At 42.7% G+C, this 19,581-nt stretch overlaps 1 protein-coding gene across 18 annotated transcripts in view; it reads right to left on the reverse strand.

Moving 5' to 3' along the window:
* nrxn3b (neurexin 3b) overlaps positions 1-19,581 on the reverse strand; it is a 389,076-nt gene that overhangs the window by 36,755 nt on the left and 332,740 nt on the right. For all 18 annotated transcript variants that reach the window (XR_004213678.1, XR_004213677.1, XR_004213676.1 and 15 more), the window contains one exon: positions 3,487-3,658. Coding sequence is in view for 15 of the 18 variants with exons in the window: in XM_031872805.1 (XP_031728665.1) it covers positions 3,487-3,658 (172 nt within the window). In the remaining 3 variants the exon portion in view is untranslated. The remainder of the gene's footprint in view (positions 1-3,486; positions 3,659-19,581) is intronic.

Below are 19,581 nucleotides of genomic sequence, written 5' to 3' on the forward strand. Positions count from 1 at the left end.
TTAGAGAAGGGGAGATACAAAGCAGTCAACACACACACACACTGAACGCCCACACACAAACACACTGCAGAGGCCTGATGGTAATGATGCCGTATGGGATCAGTGTGGTTCTAATGGTGAAGAGGAGTTGTCTTATTCATTCATAGTCCCAGCATTCAAATTCACAAGTCTTATGTTGAAAAGGTGTTTGTAATAATCACTGTAGTGGTATGGAAATTAAATATTAGTTCAAAGAAAAGACCTGTTGGCCTAGGAGGTGTGACATCATACTGTAGGTCTATTATGTACTTTGAACCCTTATATCACAAAGTGAAAGGATAATCCTGGTTCATTACAACTTGGGTCCTTTGTAGTTTTAGCCACCATCAGTTATGATAACAGCTAAAAGTAAATCTGACAGAGAAACCACTTGTCAAGTTTGAAATGGGGTGGTCACAATATTAGAATCACCTTTTAATATACTGCAGTCCAGATCAATTCAACTACAACCTCAATAATAAACATAGAGTTGAAGTCACATTCCTCTCCATCAAAACTAAAGGCAAATTTATTGCAGAGCTGTTGTATTAGATAGCATTCACTTTTACAGGTGTACCTAATAAAGGGGCCTCTAAGGTATATGATGATGCATGGACTCAATCCACAAATCCACTTACCAGTGTCCTCAGTACTGTATGCAACAGGTATACTGAGGGGATGCTGGGGCAGGTTCTTTGCTTCTCAAAAGCCTAATCTAGAGAAATTGAGTAGTGTGGTTATATGAAAGTGTTATTAAACATGACCTAACTTGCTCTCGAGACTTAAAGTAAGCATTGTGATAATATCTTAAGTGACTACGTAGTAATGTTACCTCTTCAATTGTCTGACAGAGTTTTTTTGTTCTCTCTTGTTGAATTCTTTTATTTGAAATGGTTCAAGTGGAAACTGTAATAAAATAAAACTGTGTTTAGCTCGATTATCTAAAACACATCATTTGAAGATTGAAAGGGAACAAACACTTTTCTTTCCTTTGCAAATAATTTAAACTAACCTGGAGTTTTGTTTAAAACTCATATGATCGTCTGAGTGCTTGTGCTTTTTGCAACATCTGACTAATCTGTAGAGATGCACCACACTCCCAGAAGTCAGTAATAACTTAGTGAGTATTATGGTATTAAAACTGTGAGGAAAGACAGACGAAACTACAAGAATAAGGCCCACATTTTGATTAAGCGAGCATTCCCCAGATAAAGGGAATGTGTTTAAACTGACCCAACATTGCTCTATTAGTAATTACAAGCTGGGGATGCTGTCCGCACCTCCAGCTGCCATTTAAACGTCTCTATACTTTGGGGGACCAACTTTGCAAACACTGCTGTTTAGAGGTCCAATTTACACGCCCCGGGATATTTTGCAAGCAGCTTTGAATGACAAGCAATCCACCAACACCTTTGTTCTCACCTATTCCCCACCACAGAGAGAGGGCATGCCCAGATCCGGTAACTGTTTATTGAACGACCTGAGAGCCTTGTGGCGGCTGCTGCCTTCAAGTTAAGCATTAGGAGTGCGAGAAAGCAGTCGATGAGTCTGCACCCTAACATGCAATTACTCATGAGATGACAACGCCTTTACAAGGGAGGGAGGGCGGGGAAAAAAATCAATCATCGTTGAATTGCTATCACTGAGTGTCCTGCAAATTACCTGTGCAGAAGAGAAAAAGAAATTACCACGCATTCGATCCCCCGACCTCAACTCCATTCCAAGACAATGGCAGGCGGACAGAAAAGGGAACAAACCTCAATGGAGGAACTTGGAAGAAATCCAAAGCTAAAAAGTCAGAGCTCTTTCTGTTGTGCATTGCTTAGCCTGAGACGCAAACGCACTGGATATTTAGCAGTGAATTCTGAATGGACGCTGAATTTGAATCATATATACCGTATATCGACGTATTGATAGAAGGTTGAGAAAACAACCATTCAGCTCTGATGCAGATGGCACTTTTTCATTATTTGAAGGTGGTAGGACTGCACTTACTGGCTGTGAAAGATGGAGAACAGTTGAGAGATTTATATCATTATGACAAAAACTAGCTCTGTGCAACAATGCAGTCACGTCTGTCTGATTAGTTTGATTCCTCCAATGAGTGTGTGGTGGAGATGTTACTGCTGCGCATGTTGTGTGCCACATGTTTCTCAGTATTTTCCAGTATTAGTGTGGCTGAAATGCAGTTATGAAACCCGTCTAACTTTATCTGGTCAAAAAAAGAAAAGCGAAAGACAGCCGACGGCAAAAGAAAGCCAGAGACAGAAGAGATTAGCATCACCTGCGCTGGCATTGAACCAAACCAAAACAGCGTGCCAGGTCACGCCAGGAGAGGAGGCTGCCCTGTCCTCGGTGATGGCAGGCAACGAGGAGCATGCTGTAGGGCTGCTGAGACATCGGGCTGAGAAGTGAAAGGGATCAACTCCTTTTTGTTTGCTCCTTACCACTGGGTAGCATCAGCGCTTTTGCACAGTTTGTTTTCAAAGTTTGAAAAAAACAAAAAACTAGTGATGCACAGTTGTATTTCTGGACACATTTATGTTCACATTAGCTCCACATCTGGTAATATAACACTATTGAATCTTCAATATTATTCTACATCTGTTTCTGTCCAATTACGTCTCACTGCCGCGGCACAATTTTCCCTCAGAGATCAATGAAGTTGCATATCCTCTTCTGTCACCCCAACTTCTCCTCACCTCAACTGCCACTTTGTGCCCAGGATGCTTCCCTGTGCGTCTGCTCATTTTGACGGAGTGAAATTGAAGAGGAACAAGGAAACAAAGGGGGGCTCCCGCAGATATCAAAGACCAGGAGAGCCAACTCGATTTAATGGACTGTTAAGTAGAAGCAGGAGATGTATTTTTCCCCTTCCTTCTCTCTCTCTCACCCTTTCTCTCCCTCTCTCACCTAGTTAGCTGAAAGGCACATCTCTGTCCCAAATGAAGGCAGCGCCTGAGCCTCCACATGGAGCGGGCTGTGTGTGATGTGTCTATTTGTATTCTGCTGCTGTGCTGCTTTAGCTGATCTGGGAATGAGAGATACAGGCAGGCAGCAGCTTTATCTGGCCAGCAGGCCACCCTTGGTTTCTGCCTCTATCCTCTCCTTTGCTTGCCCACCCACCAAATGCCTCTACATGCCGTTCAGTCCCTTCCCTGAAATAAAGCAGCCAGATGTTGCACAGTTAATGCCTCTCGCAAGACAAAAGATTGCAGCCTGCGTGCTCCTCTCCTGTGGAGTCAGGTGTAAGGGCATGAGAGTAGAGAAAGTGTTTGAGGCTCGGTTCTCTACAGACAGCTAATGCTACTGCTTGCCTCTTATGAGATGAGAGAGTGAATCTTGTTTTGTAGTCTTGGTGGTGCCCTTTGCTCAAACAAATAGATGGTGTCCAGTGGTTTTGCAACAATAATTTTACCCCTAACTTTAGCAGAAATCCATCAGACAGAAGAATAAGAGGGGCGGTACCTGTGGGGAAGTGTTCATTGACCGGCCAGTTGTCCACCTGCAAGGTGGCGTTACCCCCGTTCCTGGTGAATCGGACCAAATGGTATTTGCCATCGTTTATGGCCGTGGTTGTCTCCTTAACGCTGATGTCCACTGTCCCGATGTTGAATGTCACACCCACTTTGCCTTGTTCCTGGAAAAGACACAAAGAGAAGATGAGCAGAAGAAGATGGTGGTCTGATTCAAGCACTGAATAAATCAAAACATCGGAATACACTGAACGGGCATTTGGCATCAAATGCAGAGAGCTCTACTTCTCAATAAGTCACATCTGTCGCTAAGCGAGACAAATTTGATAATTTGAACTGCTTCTGTGCCAAGGTTCCACCTATTGTTGTGCAGTAACAAATGAATTATACAATAAACTGTAAAAAGTTCAATAAAGCTACTTGGATGAATGCCCTCGGCTGGTGCTAATGGCAAACTACTCAAGAGAACCTGAGGACACCAGCGCTACGCTTCATTATACCACTGTAATGTGATGAAAATAGGCTGCCAGCAGAGATTGTAATGATGAGTAATGCTCCCTGCAGCCTGTCACTGCAAAACTGGCAGGAAGAAGCCTTGTTTTCTGCTGCGCTCCTTACAAACTGTATGAATACCATATGTTTTGTTTAGCTCCTAATGCTAAACCAGTTTTACTGTGTCCATAAATCGCCATCCCTCCCCATCATCTCTGGACTCCTCTCCCCTCTAACCCACTCCATTTTCATGAGCTGCCACGTGTTTTATTGTGACTGCTTGCGTATTCTCGGGCATGTAGGCGCGACATGCAAAAGGCTTTAGAGCGGAAGCAGGGCTTGAGTGAGTGGCGAAGGGGAAGGGCTGTGTTTTCTGAGTCATTTGTTAAATCCCCCACAGGGAATCTCTCAGTGTAATTACCTTCTTGAGAAGCCCGGAGCAGAGGGACCGTTTCTCATAACAAAACCAAAATGAAGCAGGCTGACACAGGGGGCAGACACATTGTTAACTGATCAGCTGAGACATGGCTAACCTCGACAGTGGCGAGTTGAATGTAACAGTGCTCGTCGGCTCTGAAGCGTTGCTGGATGGTTACAACTTAAATGACACAACATTTAAACCTGCTGATCTCTGTTTAATGTCGCTCTTAATACCGTAAGAGAGCACTTAATAAGGCCAACTGATACTTTACCCAGTCACTCTCAAATATTCTCCATGTGAAATATTATAACACTACTATCCCTGCAGTGTACAGTAATAAACGAAGTGTGGCATTTTATTAATGCCAGCATGACCTCCGATTTTGTTCTCCGGCAACACATTTTGCTGAGTTAGTTTACTCTTAAGGCATTTTGCTGTATTCATAAAAAGGAAAAAGAAATACATATGAGACCAACAAGGAACAAATATTAACTACAATTCTACTCCTTAAGTAGAGCACCTAGAAAACCTTGGAAGACAGCAGACGGCTCTCTTTTTATTCTTCTATATTAGGACTCTGTTTTTGTTTCTTAGCAAGTGCAGGGAGGCGGGGTATTCTTGTCTTAACATAAGGTGCATCCAGCAGAAAGGTGATCCCTCTTAAAGTTTTTAAGGATGAAGAAAGTTGTTCAAAGTATTCAGTAAAATGACTGTGTGCATAGAACCTGCACTGAATGTGCATGCTGTAGTTTCCGCATCAAGTACTTCAAACTGCCAAGGCGGTCTGAGGACCTGCACTGTGTTCAGTGCCTCACTTGTACATTTAAAACACCCTTTCTCTATTCGTAAAAAGATATACGGTGCTTGAGACCATAATGAACGACAGGGCAGCTCCAACAATCTCCAGCTCGACTAATAATGGAAAAAGAACGTCACCAAAGACACGAGAAAGCCATCTCCTAAAAGCCTTGGTAGGGTTCAGAGTGGGAGACAGACGAGCAGAATATCTGAATGCGCACTTAACGTCTCTGTCAGAGAGGTTGTAAATGGGCTCTTAATTTAAGTAGTTGTCATTAAAACTTAGAGCAACAGACAAATGAATACGATAAAAGCGTGTGTGCGTGCACGCTTTTATGCACCTAGACTGGCTAAGGTAAGCACACACAAGAATATGCTGATGATTTAATCTGACACGCTGATGTGTGTGTGTTGTACCGTGAAGAATACTACTGAAGCATCCTGGCTCTCCTGACTAATGACAGGACCTTTCCTTGGTACGAGAAAACACTGTGTGTGACGGCCGGAGCTCATCCAAAGCACAGACAGACACATCAGCACTAGTGCATCCACTGTGACCTTCAGAGGCTCTGGCAGCCCCGGCTCTCCTGTGTAGTCGCATCAAAGCCACATCAGCGACCCACTAATACCTACAAACAAAGACAGATCGTCACCCTCCTGGCCCTGGAACAAACAAACAACAAAACACAACAATTGTACACGTCTGTTGCTGAGTGCCTGCGGGCAGTGTGCAGAGGGGGGACTGTGTGTGGTAGTGCTTCGCAGTGGCACAGCTCTCCCTCTCTCTTCCCTTCTTCTTCTGCACTACTCCTGTTGTCCGGCTACCCTCCCGCCACCGCCACCGCCACCCACCTGCCAGCCCACCCCCACGCTGCAGCAATGTTTGATTGACAGATCCAATTACGCTTTTTATTGGCCTGTCGCTCGCGAGGTGGGAAGGCACTTCATTGTCTCCTGAGCAAAGGGGGAAAATGGCTATTGTTCTTTTAGTGGAAAAGATGATGGCCACTATTCCAGGTGTAAACAAATGATGCGGAGAATCACTTTCAAACTTACACACACTTGAACGCAGGCGGACACATAAACACACACACACACAGAAAGTCGTAGGGTGTAACCTTGCAACAGAAGCTTTTCAGGAGCATCATGTGGCAAAAAATACAAAGCAATATCCAAACCTCCAATCAGTTGCTCAACAGTCTAATTATGACATCATTACAGTGTGGAAGGTGGTAATTTACTGGTAAGATGTGCTAAAGCCCTTTAATACTCTAACATGCTCCCACACTCTCTTTTTAACGCCACCAATGCTGACTGTTTTGCTGCTATATTCAATGACATTGTGCTGGCAGTTTGTCTGTGCGTCATTTAAGTGTACAGTATGTGTGGGCATGTTGTGTTCACGCTCTGTGTAACTAAGACTGATAAATGTAATTCCAAGCCTCCCCTCCTCCTCCGCTGCGAGCTGGCCCTGGCTCTGCACGAGGAGCTCCGGCGGTCCCACGTGACCCGCCACACACTGACATCAGTAATCAGGCCCGCCACAATCCAATTCAGGGCCGATCAATGCCTCCAACACATGCTGCGCCCCGGGCAGAGTGAAAGGAGAGAGAATCACTCAAAGCAGTGGTGGGCGATCCTGCAGACCGCCATCACTGACAGCCCCTAGCAGACAACTGCTGTACAGGGGACGAGCCGCTGACAATAGACCCCATCCCCAGCCCGCCAAATGGTCATTCTGCTAAGCCACAGGCCCCAGACAGATATAGACATCTGAAAGCCATTCTGTGGAGGTGAGATGGGTAGAATTAGCACATTTAGCTCTGCTGGGGAGAAATAAAGCTGACAAAAGAGGTATAGAGACGGAGAAAGAAGTGGGGAAATGTATGTGGTTATGTGGCAGATATCTCCTATAAGAAGATGTGCATTGAAAGCACTTTAAGGTCAGAGAATGTTATTAAAGTCGGAGCTTTTCCCCACACAAAAGGTATTGCATTTCAATCAAACCTTGATTGAAATCTGGTATGGGCAAAGCATAGTTGTAGCGGGATGACTCCAGTGGATCTATATTAAGTCTCAGTTGGGAGGGAGGAAGATCTGATATCTAGAATGTGAACATGTCCCAGGGTGGGAGTTTGGGTTACATATCCACCCTTTCATCTGACATCAGCGCTCAGGTTGCCTTTTGTGGTCGGGGGCCATCAAAAGTGGATCATAGAGGCAGTGGAAGTAGAATCAATAGAGAATAGAAGCTAGGACAACTGGAGATGTGGTGGATTGATGCACCTGGCCTTCACAGTGCCAAAGCCATTGATCACCAGTAATTGACAGAGATAACTCAAAGATGGCGCAGTGATTTGTAGCTGTCTGTTCTTGTGCGCATCAGGCTCAGAGTCAGAAAATTGCTAAAGGGTAGGATGTTAGAGGATCTAATCCGATCTGCTCTGTGCTATGTTTATATAGCCGTGCCGGCAGTGCGTGCTATTGCAGTGCATGTTAGTGCATGTGAGTCTCCCTGTAGTGTCCCACTAGCCATCTTATGGCAGTCGCTCTGCACTGTTCGGCAAGATCATCTTCACAAATGAACACCACTTTTATGATTTTGATGCGTGAATGCAGTCGGCAGAAGTAAAAAAGCTAACGTTGGGCTATAACTGAAGTACACCGCGGTCACATGAGTGCGTGTACACAGCAAGGCTGTAAAGTGGACTAGTCGGTGTTTTGTTTTTGTCCTATTTAGCCACTTCTTAGCAACCGCCTTTTTTAAGGCACGTAAAATCTTCTAAATTCACCAGAGGAATATTTGCTGATGTATGTCGTAGAACAAAAAGTTTAAATCTCTTCAGCTTGTGTTAAACACAGACACTATTTCAGGCATCTTCCCAAAAACATAGTCAGAAAACACAATGACTTTGAGACAAGGAAACATGAAATGCCAAAATGCTGACTCATTTCAGGGTTTTAGGACTCAGTCCTGCACCACTCGATGAGAGCCTCCTGGAGGCAATAGAACCAGAACTACATTCCATATCGAGCACCTTTAAAAAAATACCAATGAATCACACTGCTGCACTGCATGACATGTTCCATGTCAATAAACATGCACATTAAAGTTTAATTTGATGCAATCCCATATACAGTACATCATGCTGATGTAAAGACTCACTAGAGCAAGATATGTGTCTCATTCTGCCATTGAAATCAAAAATGTTTGATTTGAATCATGGTAGCTAAAAACCACAGTGCCCAGTTGTTTAAGGAAATCCCTTGACCCTTTTTTAAAGTATGAAAATATGAATTTGTCAGCTATTTTGAAAAATGTGCATTTAAAATAGAATCAATGGGCCTTGGGCTGCCTGCCACAGACAGGGGGGAGGAGTCGAAAAGTGCAGAGATGGACTAACAAATTACTGATTTTGGTATTTTTCTGGGATTTATTGAACATAAGAAAAATATGTATAACATATATGTATCCCTTAATTTATGATGCTCACTGCATTGAATAAGTACATTAAAATAAATTGAACAACAAAGTGTCCTCGTCACTCCTTATAATCCACAGAAACTCATACGGGCTCTTTCAAAGTCTTTTCATTGAAAACCTGGAACACAGAGTTCTGGGGGGGTTACCCAGAGTATCAAAGCCAATGACTCAGTCACACAAGTTGAGACTTGTATTTTTCAATATGGTGAGCACCATATAAAAAAATACATTCTCCCCCATTGTATTTGTGTGGCAGCAGAATCTCAAAGACAGATATCTCAAAACGTGGGCAGATAAACCAGAACGATCTGTGTGTCTAGATGTCACAAGCGGTTTGTGTAAACACATGGTTATATTATAATTAGAATGAATTACTGTCTTTGGCTGGTCGTGAAGGGGATAGAAAGTTATGAAAGGGATAGAAAGTATTGAAAAAGAAAGAAGGGGGAGAAATACATATTTTAATGTCATGAATAAAGTTCAATTTGATACACACACAGCTGCTCAGAGCAGTGATGCATATGTAGTGCTGCTGACAGACAAGGACCACAAAGAGGCACTAATTCTGGAAAGATATACTCTGCATCGGGACTGAATAAAACACAGCAGACACGTTTTTACTTTCTCACATTAGAAGCAGAGGCTGCAGGGTTCAGGGCTCTGCCTCTGTACAACGACAGTCTTAATGCACTCCTCAAATAAACATTTCTCTGAGAACTGTGAAACTCCATTAATCATTAATTGGCTCAAACGTTCATTCAGACATTCATAATCGGCTGTCGAGCTGTTGTGAGAGGCCATGTGGGACGATACAAGGCGCAGAGGCTTGGTGCCTCTGAAATATTGATCACACCTAAAAGAAGCCAGAAGTCTAACACAAGGCTGTATTTCACACCTGAGAGAGCCAGAGAGGGCTTCATCGGATGGACAGGAACAAAATGGCTGCCACCTCACTCTACTTAGTGCTACTGGAGGTAGGGTAATACTAGCGAGTCCATTAGCCAGTTGGTTAATGCAGAGGGGTGCCAGCTAACGTTAGCCCGGACTGACGAGGAAGAGTCATTGCATTGTTAATACAAACACAAGCGGCCGCGTTGTCGGGGAAGGTAATGGCTTTGACTCCTGCTCGGGCTCAATGTCAAACTCTGAGCCTCGCTCTCTGATCATCTGCCGCAGAATATGAATCGCGCAGGGTCAGCCTTATCAATTATTTACACCCGCTCTTTCTCTATTTCCTGTTTGTCCGATCTTGTGGCTATAACTTGCCCTGACACTAATGGCGGACGGCCTGGTGAAAACATTTATCAATGTTACCGCAGAGTCCTCTCCAGCTCCACACTATCACTTTCAGGCTTTTGGAACTTAGAGTACTGACACCACACTGATCCTAATCATCACGACTATACTTTACTGCATGTCTTACTCGGCCGCATTCTCTCAGTAAAGCACTGTCCCTGAAATAACCTTTGATTGCTGCATCCTGTGCCGCCAATGAATCCGTACTTAATTTCATGAACTATGGACGAATAAACCTCCGTCAGTCCATCAGGAAGATGCACTCTGTCCTCTGACCTGGCCTTGTCAAGCACATCGTCCTCTACTGCATTGCTGTACAACAGTTTATTGTATAGTTTTCCTTAATATAGATCCGCTGTACTTATACTGTATACTGAAAATTACACCGCCCATCGACACACTTACTAGTTATGTTATTAATGCTTTTTGCTCTCATTCTAATTATTGTTATGTATTTCTCACTTGCCTTTCTAGCACAGTCTCAAGAGTGTGCCATTTCACTGCACACACCTATTATTATTATTGAGCAGGTACATAGGACAAATAAAGCCCTTGAATATTAAATCCTCTAATACCAAATATTGACGTGTTTGAGAAATTTAGGTCTTTGATTTTATTTTTTATTTTACACTAAAATAATACATTTGATTTGCTAAAAATAAATAATTTTGCATTTGATCAGTGCAAACATTCAAGCTATAACTTAATTGTAATGGAAGTATTGACACAAATAACACTGCTGACAAAAAATATTACAACCAATACCTATCCATTTTTCACCTTTAGAATATATATATATACATACATAATGATGTGCCTTCATAAAATACATAACCAGATGTTGTAACATGTTATCATTGACTGCCCAACTAAAGAATGTCTAGAGCAGATCCATTCACAGGTACTGAGTGTTGCTCCATCTGCGTTTACAGCCAGATACACAGCTGAAGTATTTATAGTGCATACTGCATAATTACAGGCTTGCTAAATCATAGAAGCTTGGCGAGTCCCTCCGAGACAAATTTGTGATTTGTGATATTAGCTTTGCAAATAAAATTGAATTGAAAAGAATAACAGAGTCAGTCCAGAACATGTCTTGAAAGAGACTGAAAGGGAGAACTTTGTCTGCCTGACCTGCTGCCATGTGTACTTCATTTGCACATGACAATGGAGGGCCTTAAGCAAATGCAAAGAGCCACAGTCGCCTGCGCGCACACACACACACACACACACACACACACACACACACACACGTCTGTATTAATGTTTTTGCAACAGCTGTAAGGTGCTGGGACTGACTCTTCAGTTTGATTGCATTTACTCAGTGAACATTGTGATTTGATTTGATATACTTTCTGTAGCTCTGCACCAGCAGCTTTGTCTGACCTCACACTGCACCATGATGGGCCACATGGTCCCCGAGCGCCAGGGGGCTCATTCAGGAAAAAAAATTTAAAAGTAGCCAATGAATGGGATTTGTACTAGATGGAATAATATGCTGTGAAAGTCCATTAGGGACTAGGCTAATGAAATTGAAACAGCTTGGTGATCAAATTAGAATCTGTTCAGCAGATATTTAATTTAATGTGCTGCTGAATTCGAGCACTTTCTATTTGGTAGCCCCAGAATGAAACCAGTGCACAATAAATCAAGCAGGGACACAATTCATCCTACATTCTCTTGTCCCCTCATTTATTTGAAATGTCTATATTTGCACACAGCATACCCGCTATTCCTGAAACAAAAGAGAGTAAAGTGTTTAGGTAAAAATACATTAAAGCCATAAAGCACCAGTGTACTGCACACAAAAAAACAAAACAATCACAAAGCAACTTTATTTTTGACCTTTCAGTGTGTTTACCCATAGAGAATACATTCAGTCACAATCACATGCATCGCTGCAGTTGCTTGGGAAAGAGCAAGCGGCAACCTCTGCTGCTGAAAAATAAAGACAAAAGCTGCAGTTCCTCAAATGGCCACTTGAGGCTGGCTCCAATAGCGAGTCAATCCCCATGGACCCCCGTGTTAAAATGACAGCCTGGTACAAAAAATGTTTTTGGTCTCTATAGCTGATAGATGTTCATGACAACTGCATGGGATGATGTCCTAAAGTCATGCATAATTAAGGGTGTGGCCTTTTTGAGTGACAAAGTCGTTAGGCTGTGCCGTCACTGCCAAGAGGTGTGACAGCCAGAGCCGCCCACTTTGAACAGCTCTTCAGAAACTGATGGGTGACGTCATGGAGACACAGTCCATATTGTGCACAGTCTATGGTAAAGAGTCACGGGGTGAACGTATTTGAATAGGCACACCAAAGATTTGAGTTTGTTTGAAGAGCTGCCCTCTGTATTTGGCACGCTCTACTTACCATGTCTGGGCTAATATGCAAAGCACAACCACACTGAGAGAAAGGGAAAAAACATTCAACAGTAGCTATTTGAAAAAGCTGCTCATCATCCCAATTAACAAAATGGATAGTAACTATTAAGAGAGGCAAATACCAAATGGAGGGGGGCGGCAGACTGTTTCTAATATAATGGGTATTGTGGCAATGAGTGGCTCTCTTGTCTTCTGTGTGGTAACCATAAACAGGTCTGTGAGCGTCGAGCAAAGCTTGGAACAAAGTTCATTGACTGAGAAAAAGAGAGAGAGACGCTGCTTCTCTTCCATCTGTTTATGTACACATACTATTCTGGGCACGCACTTCCAGGCACAAGTAGACAGGCTGATGAATATAAACACACACGAAGCACACGCACAGACACATAAAACACACATGAAACACACACACACACACACACACACACACACACGCACACACACACACACAAACACACATGAAGCACACTCACACACACACACACACGTACACAGACGGCTATTTAAAAACAATAGTTTTTTGCCATAGCCCTTGTTTGTCCAATGTTGTGTCCGCACGCTGCCTTAAAGTTAGAAGTCCTAACGCCCACGTGCCCATGAACAGGTATTGAAATGCTAACGCTAATGGCTGGCATCTACAGCAGACCGTGTTCTTAGCCGGCTCGTGTCAGCTCTAGATTGTGGAGGGCGAAGTGAAGTAAAAGAGGAGAGGGGTGCTTGTTCCCCAGTCACAGGAGATGATGAGGCAGAAAAAAGGGGCCAACACTGGGGCCAAAGCTAGTTAGATCAACCCGAAACACGCTGGTGGTCTGTTGCTAAGCGTAACCTGCCTGGGATCCAGACTCTACCCTCCACCTTGCCTGCTGAGGTGTCAGCGATGAAGGTAGAGGGAAAGGAATGAAAAGAGAGAGAGATGAAAGGATGAAAGTGGACATGTAGAGAGAAAAAGACACAAGAGAAGAGAGAGCTATGAGAGGGAGAGAAGAGAGAGCTGCAGAAAGATGATTAACTGAGAACAGAGTACATTAGGCACTCGCTCCAAAGCACTCTTCTGTTCTTCCATTTCTCTCTGTCTTTGATAGTCTACTCAAGAGGAGATTCATTTGGTTTTGATTTGAGATTCATTTAGTTTCAGATCTACCAAGTCTCGCTGTGATGATATCAATTGGTGGGTCGCTCCCTTCCACTAAGCAGTGAAGACACAGATTGCTGCTATTTAAATTTGCACCATTTGCAGTGTAATTGCTTCAACTGGCAGATATTATCATTTGGTAAGAAGATACAGTGACTCTCCAGTTGCCATAAACACAGTTATAATGGAGATATATTAGTGGGGCTCTTGAGATTTGAACGAAACAATACCTGTACGACAGGTTTGTGCTACTTGTACTTTTACTCCACTACATTAAAGAGGGAAATATTGCACGTATCTGATCTGTATCTGATCTGATTTAGTTGTAGGTGTAGTCACATTTCTGATTCATATTTTACATATTAACACATGATACATTTATAGAATTAGCATATGAAAGATTAAACCAGTGGTTCCCAACCTTTGTGGCCTGTGACCTTTTTTCTCTGCTTGTCATGTTCCAGATGTCTACGAGTTATTAGCAATACCAGCAAAAAGACATTTCCTTTCTAAATTTCTCAAATGTTTCATTCAAATATCTGTTTGGGGCACGAAGTCCAAAAAGATGAACACATGTTTTTTCTTTCTCACTGCCCCAAAAACTCTGTTACATATTCAGCTGGTGACCCTTTGAGGGTGCAGTAGGGACACCTGTAGTAATTTAAACTAGCTGCACCTCAGCCAGCTACAACTGTCAAATTCTACTGATGCATTGATGCATTAGTTTGAACTATCTATTATAATACTATATCAGTTACAATGGACCTTTTTTTGCAGAACCAGTTATTTTTCTGTCAATACCTTCAGTATATTTATCTAATTAATACTTGTGTACTTTTCCTTAAGTAAGATTTTGAATGCATAACTTTATTTGTAACACAGTATTTAAATTCATGTCGTGAAACTTTTGGTTAAAGTGAAAGGAAAGGACCTGAAAACGTCTTCCACTTCTTTCTTTTAATGTCAAGTGTGTGTCTTTCCCGGAGCCCTCTTTGAGAACACAGCGCTGTGACCTCGGCCAGATATAATGTAATGTATGAATGAACACTTGAATGGGCATAATGCAGCAGCCAAGTCAAAACTCTCCTGCGGCGATGGCTCAGAAGCCACACTGGGCAACATATGCCATCTCTGCGTGCATGGCTGTCATGTCAGCTTGATACTGGTCAACAGTCCAAGTCTCACTTTGCATTTATTCATTTCCAATTCATGACCACATCGGGCACATTAGAGCTGTGTTAAATCAACCAGAACCACACCAAACTCCCTGGAATACATACAGAGAGATGATGAGCTCTGATGATTGATTAAAGATGTTTTTGAAGCAATTGTTTGACTGATGGTTGGGCTCTACCCTATGGAGCGATATTGCATTGAGGTAATCAGTGGGGGATGACTATATTGTATAAATGACAAAAGATGATTGTTTACAGGGAAAAGTAAAATTGGGGAATGGGTTACACCAGGGTTTTTGAGATAAGCCGAGGTATCAGACCCTCTGCTGCTAAGCAGCATGGGGTATCTCAGCAGCTGTCTCAATGTGTCACTGCCGTTTAGAGTTACTTTCATGTATGTCAGAGGGCACAGGGGGATGTAAACACAGCAAGAATGAACAAACAAATGAAACAGAAGTGATCAGGACATATAGGAGACAGAGAAAGGGGTGCACTGAAATGGAGACATGAATAGCCAGCACCTAAAATGGCTGAATAAACGGGAGAAAATCTAGGTTGGTCTGTCTCTCCCACTTCAAGGAACATTAAGGCAAGTGGCCTACTTCCTGAATGCTTAGGACACTTTCAGGGCCAGCTGTCATCAAACTGAGCCTCCCCTATATTTCTGTAGATTTTAAAACCACGTGGCCTGCCTGAAAAAGACCCTGGAGTATTATTTCTGAACAAAATAATAGTAACTTAGCATTCATGTCTACTTACATCCTCCCTGCATGCTTGTCCTTCCCTGTTAATTATTCTGCCAAATGATTTCCTCCTCGCTATATCGAAAAGGCATTATTTTTCATTAAATTAATTGGCCCAAAAGTAATAAAGCACGAGTAATTTTTTTCAGGGAATTTTGTTTTCCATAATATGAAACAGCTAAAAGATAAGTGCATATCAAAGGCTCAGTAGATAGCACTCATTGCTGCTCTCCTCTGTCCCGATGGACAGGGCTGCCTGCAGAGAGGAGCCATGAAATCTAGGTGATTGGAATGCGAGGAGAAGCCGATGTAATTGCGAGAAAAGGCATTAATGTTAATCAGGGGCTCCAGATGATCGACTATGCCGACGTCTTCTTGCATGTTAGTAGCCGTGCATGCATGCTGATATGCGCTGCCTGTTGTAAGTATGTCAGAGTGCACGATCAAAGCAGCTGATGCGTTTATCTTCGTGCTTTATCTGTTACATTTATAATTGCCCGGGTGTGGAAGATTGTGATGGTTGCAGGCAAATGCAAGAGAGGCGTGTGAAGATGGGAGGGATGAGTGTGCACGTCCATGTATTTTCCGATATAGCAACAGTATGACATAGAAATATGGATGTAGATAGGTGTGTTGGCACACATATATATACTATACCTTCATCTTTTTCCATTCAGTGATAACTGCACACAGGTTCACAGAGGGCAAGGAGCAGAGAGCCAGAGAAAGTGACAAATATATTGTCTATCTTGCGAGACAGTGGGAGGTTATTTTTAAATGTCACAGTGACTCTCAAGGCCTGTCCCAGGTCAGCGTGTGTCTCTGCTCCTCAACAAGACTGCAGGAGAGTCATTGCTGCGTCACACACACACACACACACACACACAAACACACACACACACACACACACACACAATTTTCCCTTGGTAATGTCGAGCGAGCAAGCCGTACTCCAAAGGAATTAGGGGAGATAGAAAGCTTGTTCATGCATAGAATGTGGTGTGCATAATCTCGATGAAAAGCCCAAAAACAAAGCAGTGATGAATTGTTCAGATGGCTACAGAGCCCTCCTTAAACACCAAAACAATCTTCAACAGAGCAACACTTCCTGCTGCTTCCTTCCCCATCTGTGTTCACCACAGTGGAGCGAACATTACTCTACTCAGGCTTTTATTTTCACCTCCCTGCCCCACTAAGAAAACCACACTCCATCTTCTTCTTCTTCTTTCACCAAAGCTGTATGGAAACAAGGTGCTGCCTCCTTCTCTGTGCCAGATGCTGTGGAGACTCTGGGCCAGGTGGCTGAAGAAGTACTCTAATCTTTTACAAGCTATCTAACAATAAAGCAAGGAATCTCTGTCTGTGGGTTTTTCGCATATCTCGAGAACCGTTCGTTTGATTTGACTTGACAGGTGTATTGCTGATGACAGAGGGTAGTGCTGTGTCGAATTTGGTGCAATTTGGACACGTGACAAGTTCAGTATTAAAGGAGCAGTGTGTAGCATTTAGTGGCATCTAGTGGTGAGGTTGCAGACTGCATCCAACTGAATACCCCTCCGCAAACCCCTCCCTTTCCAAGCGTGTTGGAGAACTACAGTGGCCTTCAGGTAACGTATAAATGCCAAAGGCTCTCGCTAGAGCCAGTTTTTGGTTTGTGGGCTACTGTAGAAACATGGTGGTGCAACATGGCGGACACCATGAAGAGCACCCGCTCCTTATGTAGATATGAAGGGCTCATTCTAAGGCAATGAAAACACGATTCTTAGATTCACAAGAATATATACTATTGGCAACATAGTTATGAATATTATATTCCATTTCTGCTAATAAATCGAAATAAAACAGCAGCAAGGGCATGGCTTTAGGTTGGGTTGTCCTTAGCTCCTCCCTCTCGTGTCACTTCTGGTTGTAAAAAGCCAAGCTGGTGACGGCCAACATGCCAAACTGGAGGCTTCAAAACCGTAGTCTAGTTCAGTAAAAAGTAGCATAAAATGGAATAATTCAAATAAAAACGGACATAATTACTTTCCACTACTGGTGCGTGTGATATTTCGGCCTCGCTATCGGGTGAGTTTATTTGTCAGAGGAGGCGTCCTTACACCACCGCCCCTGAAGGGAGATTAGACACACTGCACTGACTCTCTCTACCTCCATCTATCACTGTTTTTCCTCTCTCTCCATATCTGTAGCCCTTGTCTGGTGCTCTTTCTCCCCATCACAATCCTTCTCTAGTCGTCCCTGTCACTGTCCTCTTTCTCATTCTCTCTACCTCTCCCACCCCTCTCCGCCTGCTATTTGCCAGTGTGCACTCCACTGAGCCAGGACTGTGAACAGGTTACAGTAGTGGAGAGGGAAGGTCCACCAGGATCAGCCATGCGAGGCACAGATGGGCCTCCTTGTCCATTCACCCCGACTGTTGACACAGGTAATAGCATAAAAATGCACCATGTATCTCAATCCCCCCTTTCCGCTGAGATGGACAGTTAAGCTAGTGAAACAATGTCTGAGGATGCTTTGTATAATGTCTATATACATCGCTGACACTGTCAAAACATTTTTCATCATTCAATCATTTTTTTCTCAGTTGCTGATGACTTTTTTTAAGCTTCCTGCCAATAGCACTCCTCTTCAATAGCTTTGGCCATACATATCCATTCAGGAAATGTAAAACTAACACTTCAGGCAGTTAGACAATAATTGCAAAACCACACAGTATCCATACAGTAACTATAGAGTCTGTGGGCGCAAGAAGCTCAAACAAACTAAAGCCAAAACACGGTTTAATCTCCTCCCTGCCAGCACTGCAAATGACATTTTTCATCGTGAATTTTATAATTAGAGTGTTATCCAACTTGTACCATCCCCCGAGTGGCAGCATTGGCACACAAGAGGAGAAGGTCCCTTAGAGGCTTTTCCGAGCAAAAGGCATATGTAATGAGTCACGAGGTCCCTCTTCGCTCCAAATAACATTAATTGCTGTCCAGGCAGAAGCCAGCTGGAAAACAGCCAACAAATTATAACACACGTAACAGCTCTACTTTGTTTCTAAAATGTGTGCAATTGCATCATGTGTATGTCAAGAATGGCTATTTATCAAAGAACACGTGAGTCTTATCAGCAATAGAGAAAACATGATGAGTGCTGTATTTTCAAGTGAATGAGCTGGTTTAATCATGAAAGAAAAGAAATCTGCCTTTCATTTCTGGTCTTGGGTCAGTCTGGCATGTCTAGCAAGATGTGAATAAAGATAATGTGGGAAGAATGAATAAACCATACCTTCAGCCTTCAAACGCACTTAATCAAAGGGCTATATAATTCAGTGGTGGGGGGAAGTGTGCTTTCACCCATGTTCATAGTCTTTACATCTGTCACCTTTGTGCTGACTCATACTGTCATGGCCGTGGGCTTAGATCTTCCAGAGGGCAGGACGGAGGGGAGGAAAGGACTGGTTTAAACACACAGCTATGACTATATTTACATGATGACCCCTGATCCTAATCTCACTCCACACAGAACAAAATGATTAACACCTTAAAAAGAACATTTTACTTTTATTCTATAAGTGTATTTTTTTGTAATACTCTCCAGCATTCCGGCATTTAGTACTTTTTAATTTAATCTTTAAACTTGCATTTCTATATGTGAGACTAAAAATGAAGGTGAAGAAGAGGCTGAGATATTGTGACTTTTTGTTGCTAGAATGGGTCAAGCGCCAAAACTATTGGATCCTACATTTCCTATAGTGCAAGCGATAATATCTTTTCATTTAGATCCTGCTGTTTGTAACAGCAGGATTTCTGTTGGAAGTTTGAGATAACCCTGGTGATATCACGATGGCATCCTTTACTCGTTGATTATATTTTGTATCAATAATCTGAATCTGTAATGTAACTCAAGTTATTAAATAAACAAAGAAGAGTAAAGCATACAACATTTCCATCCCGTATTTGTTGAATGCAATACTAGCCTGCAATTGAAAACTGCATTCATGGACACATTTTATAGTTTTGGCATGTTTAACTGACCTGCTGTGCCCTAACTAGTAGAACAATATGTTCACTTTACAATTAATTCGTTTTAAAATACACAGTCCATTTAAAGACTTTTCCTGAGAAGTTACAGTTACATATCAGTTCCTTTCTAACTAGAGGAAATGATAGGACCTGT

The sequence above is a fragment of the Anarrhichthys ocellatus genome, unplaced genomic scaffold, assembly GCF_004355925.1.
Source record: "Anarrhichthys ocellatus isolate YVR2014 unplaced genomic scaffold, GSC_Weel_1.0 scaffold66, whole genome shotgun sequence".
NCBI classification, from domain to species: Eukaryota; Metazoa; Chordata; class Actinopteri; order Perciformes; family Anarhichadidae; genus Anarrhichthys; species Anarrhichthys ocellatus.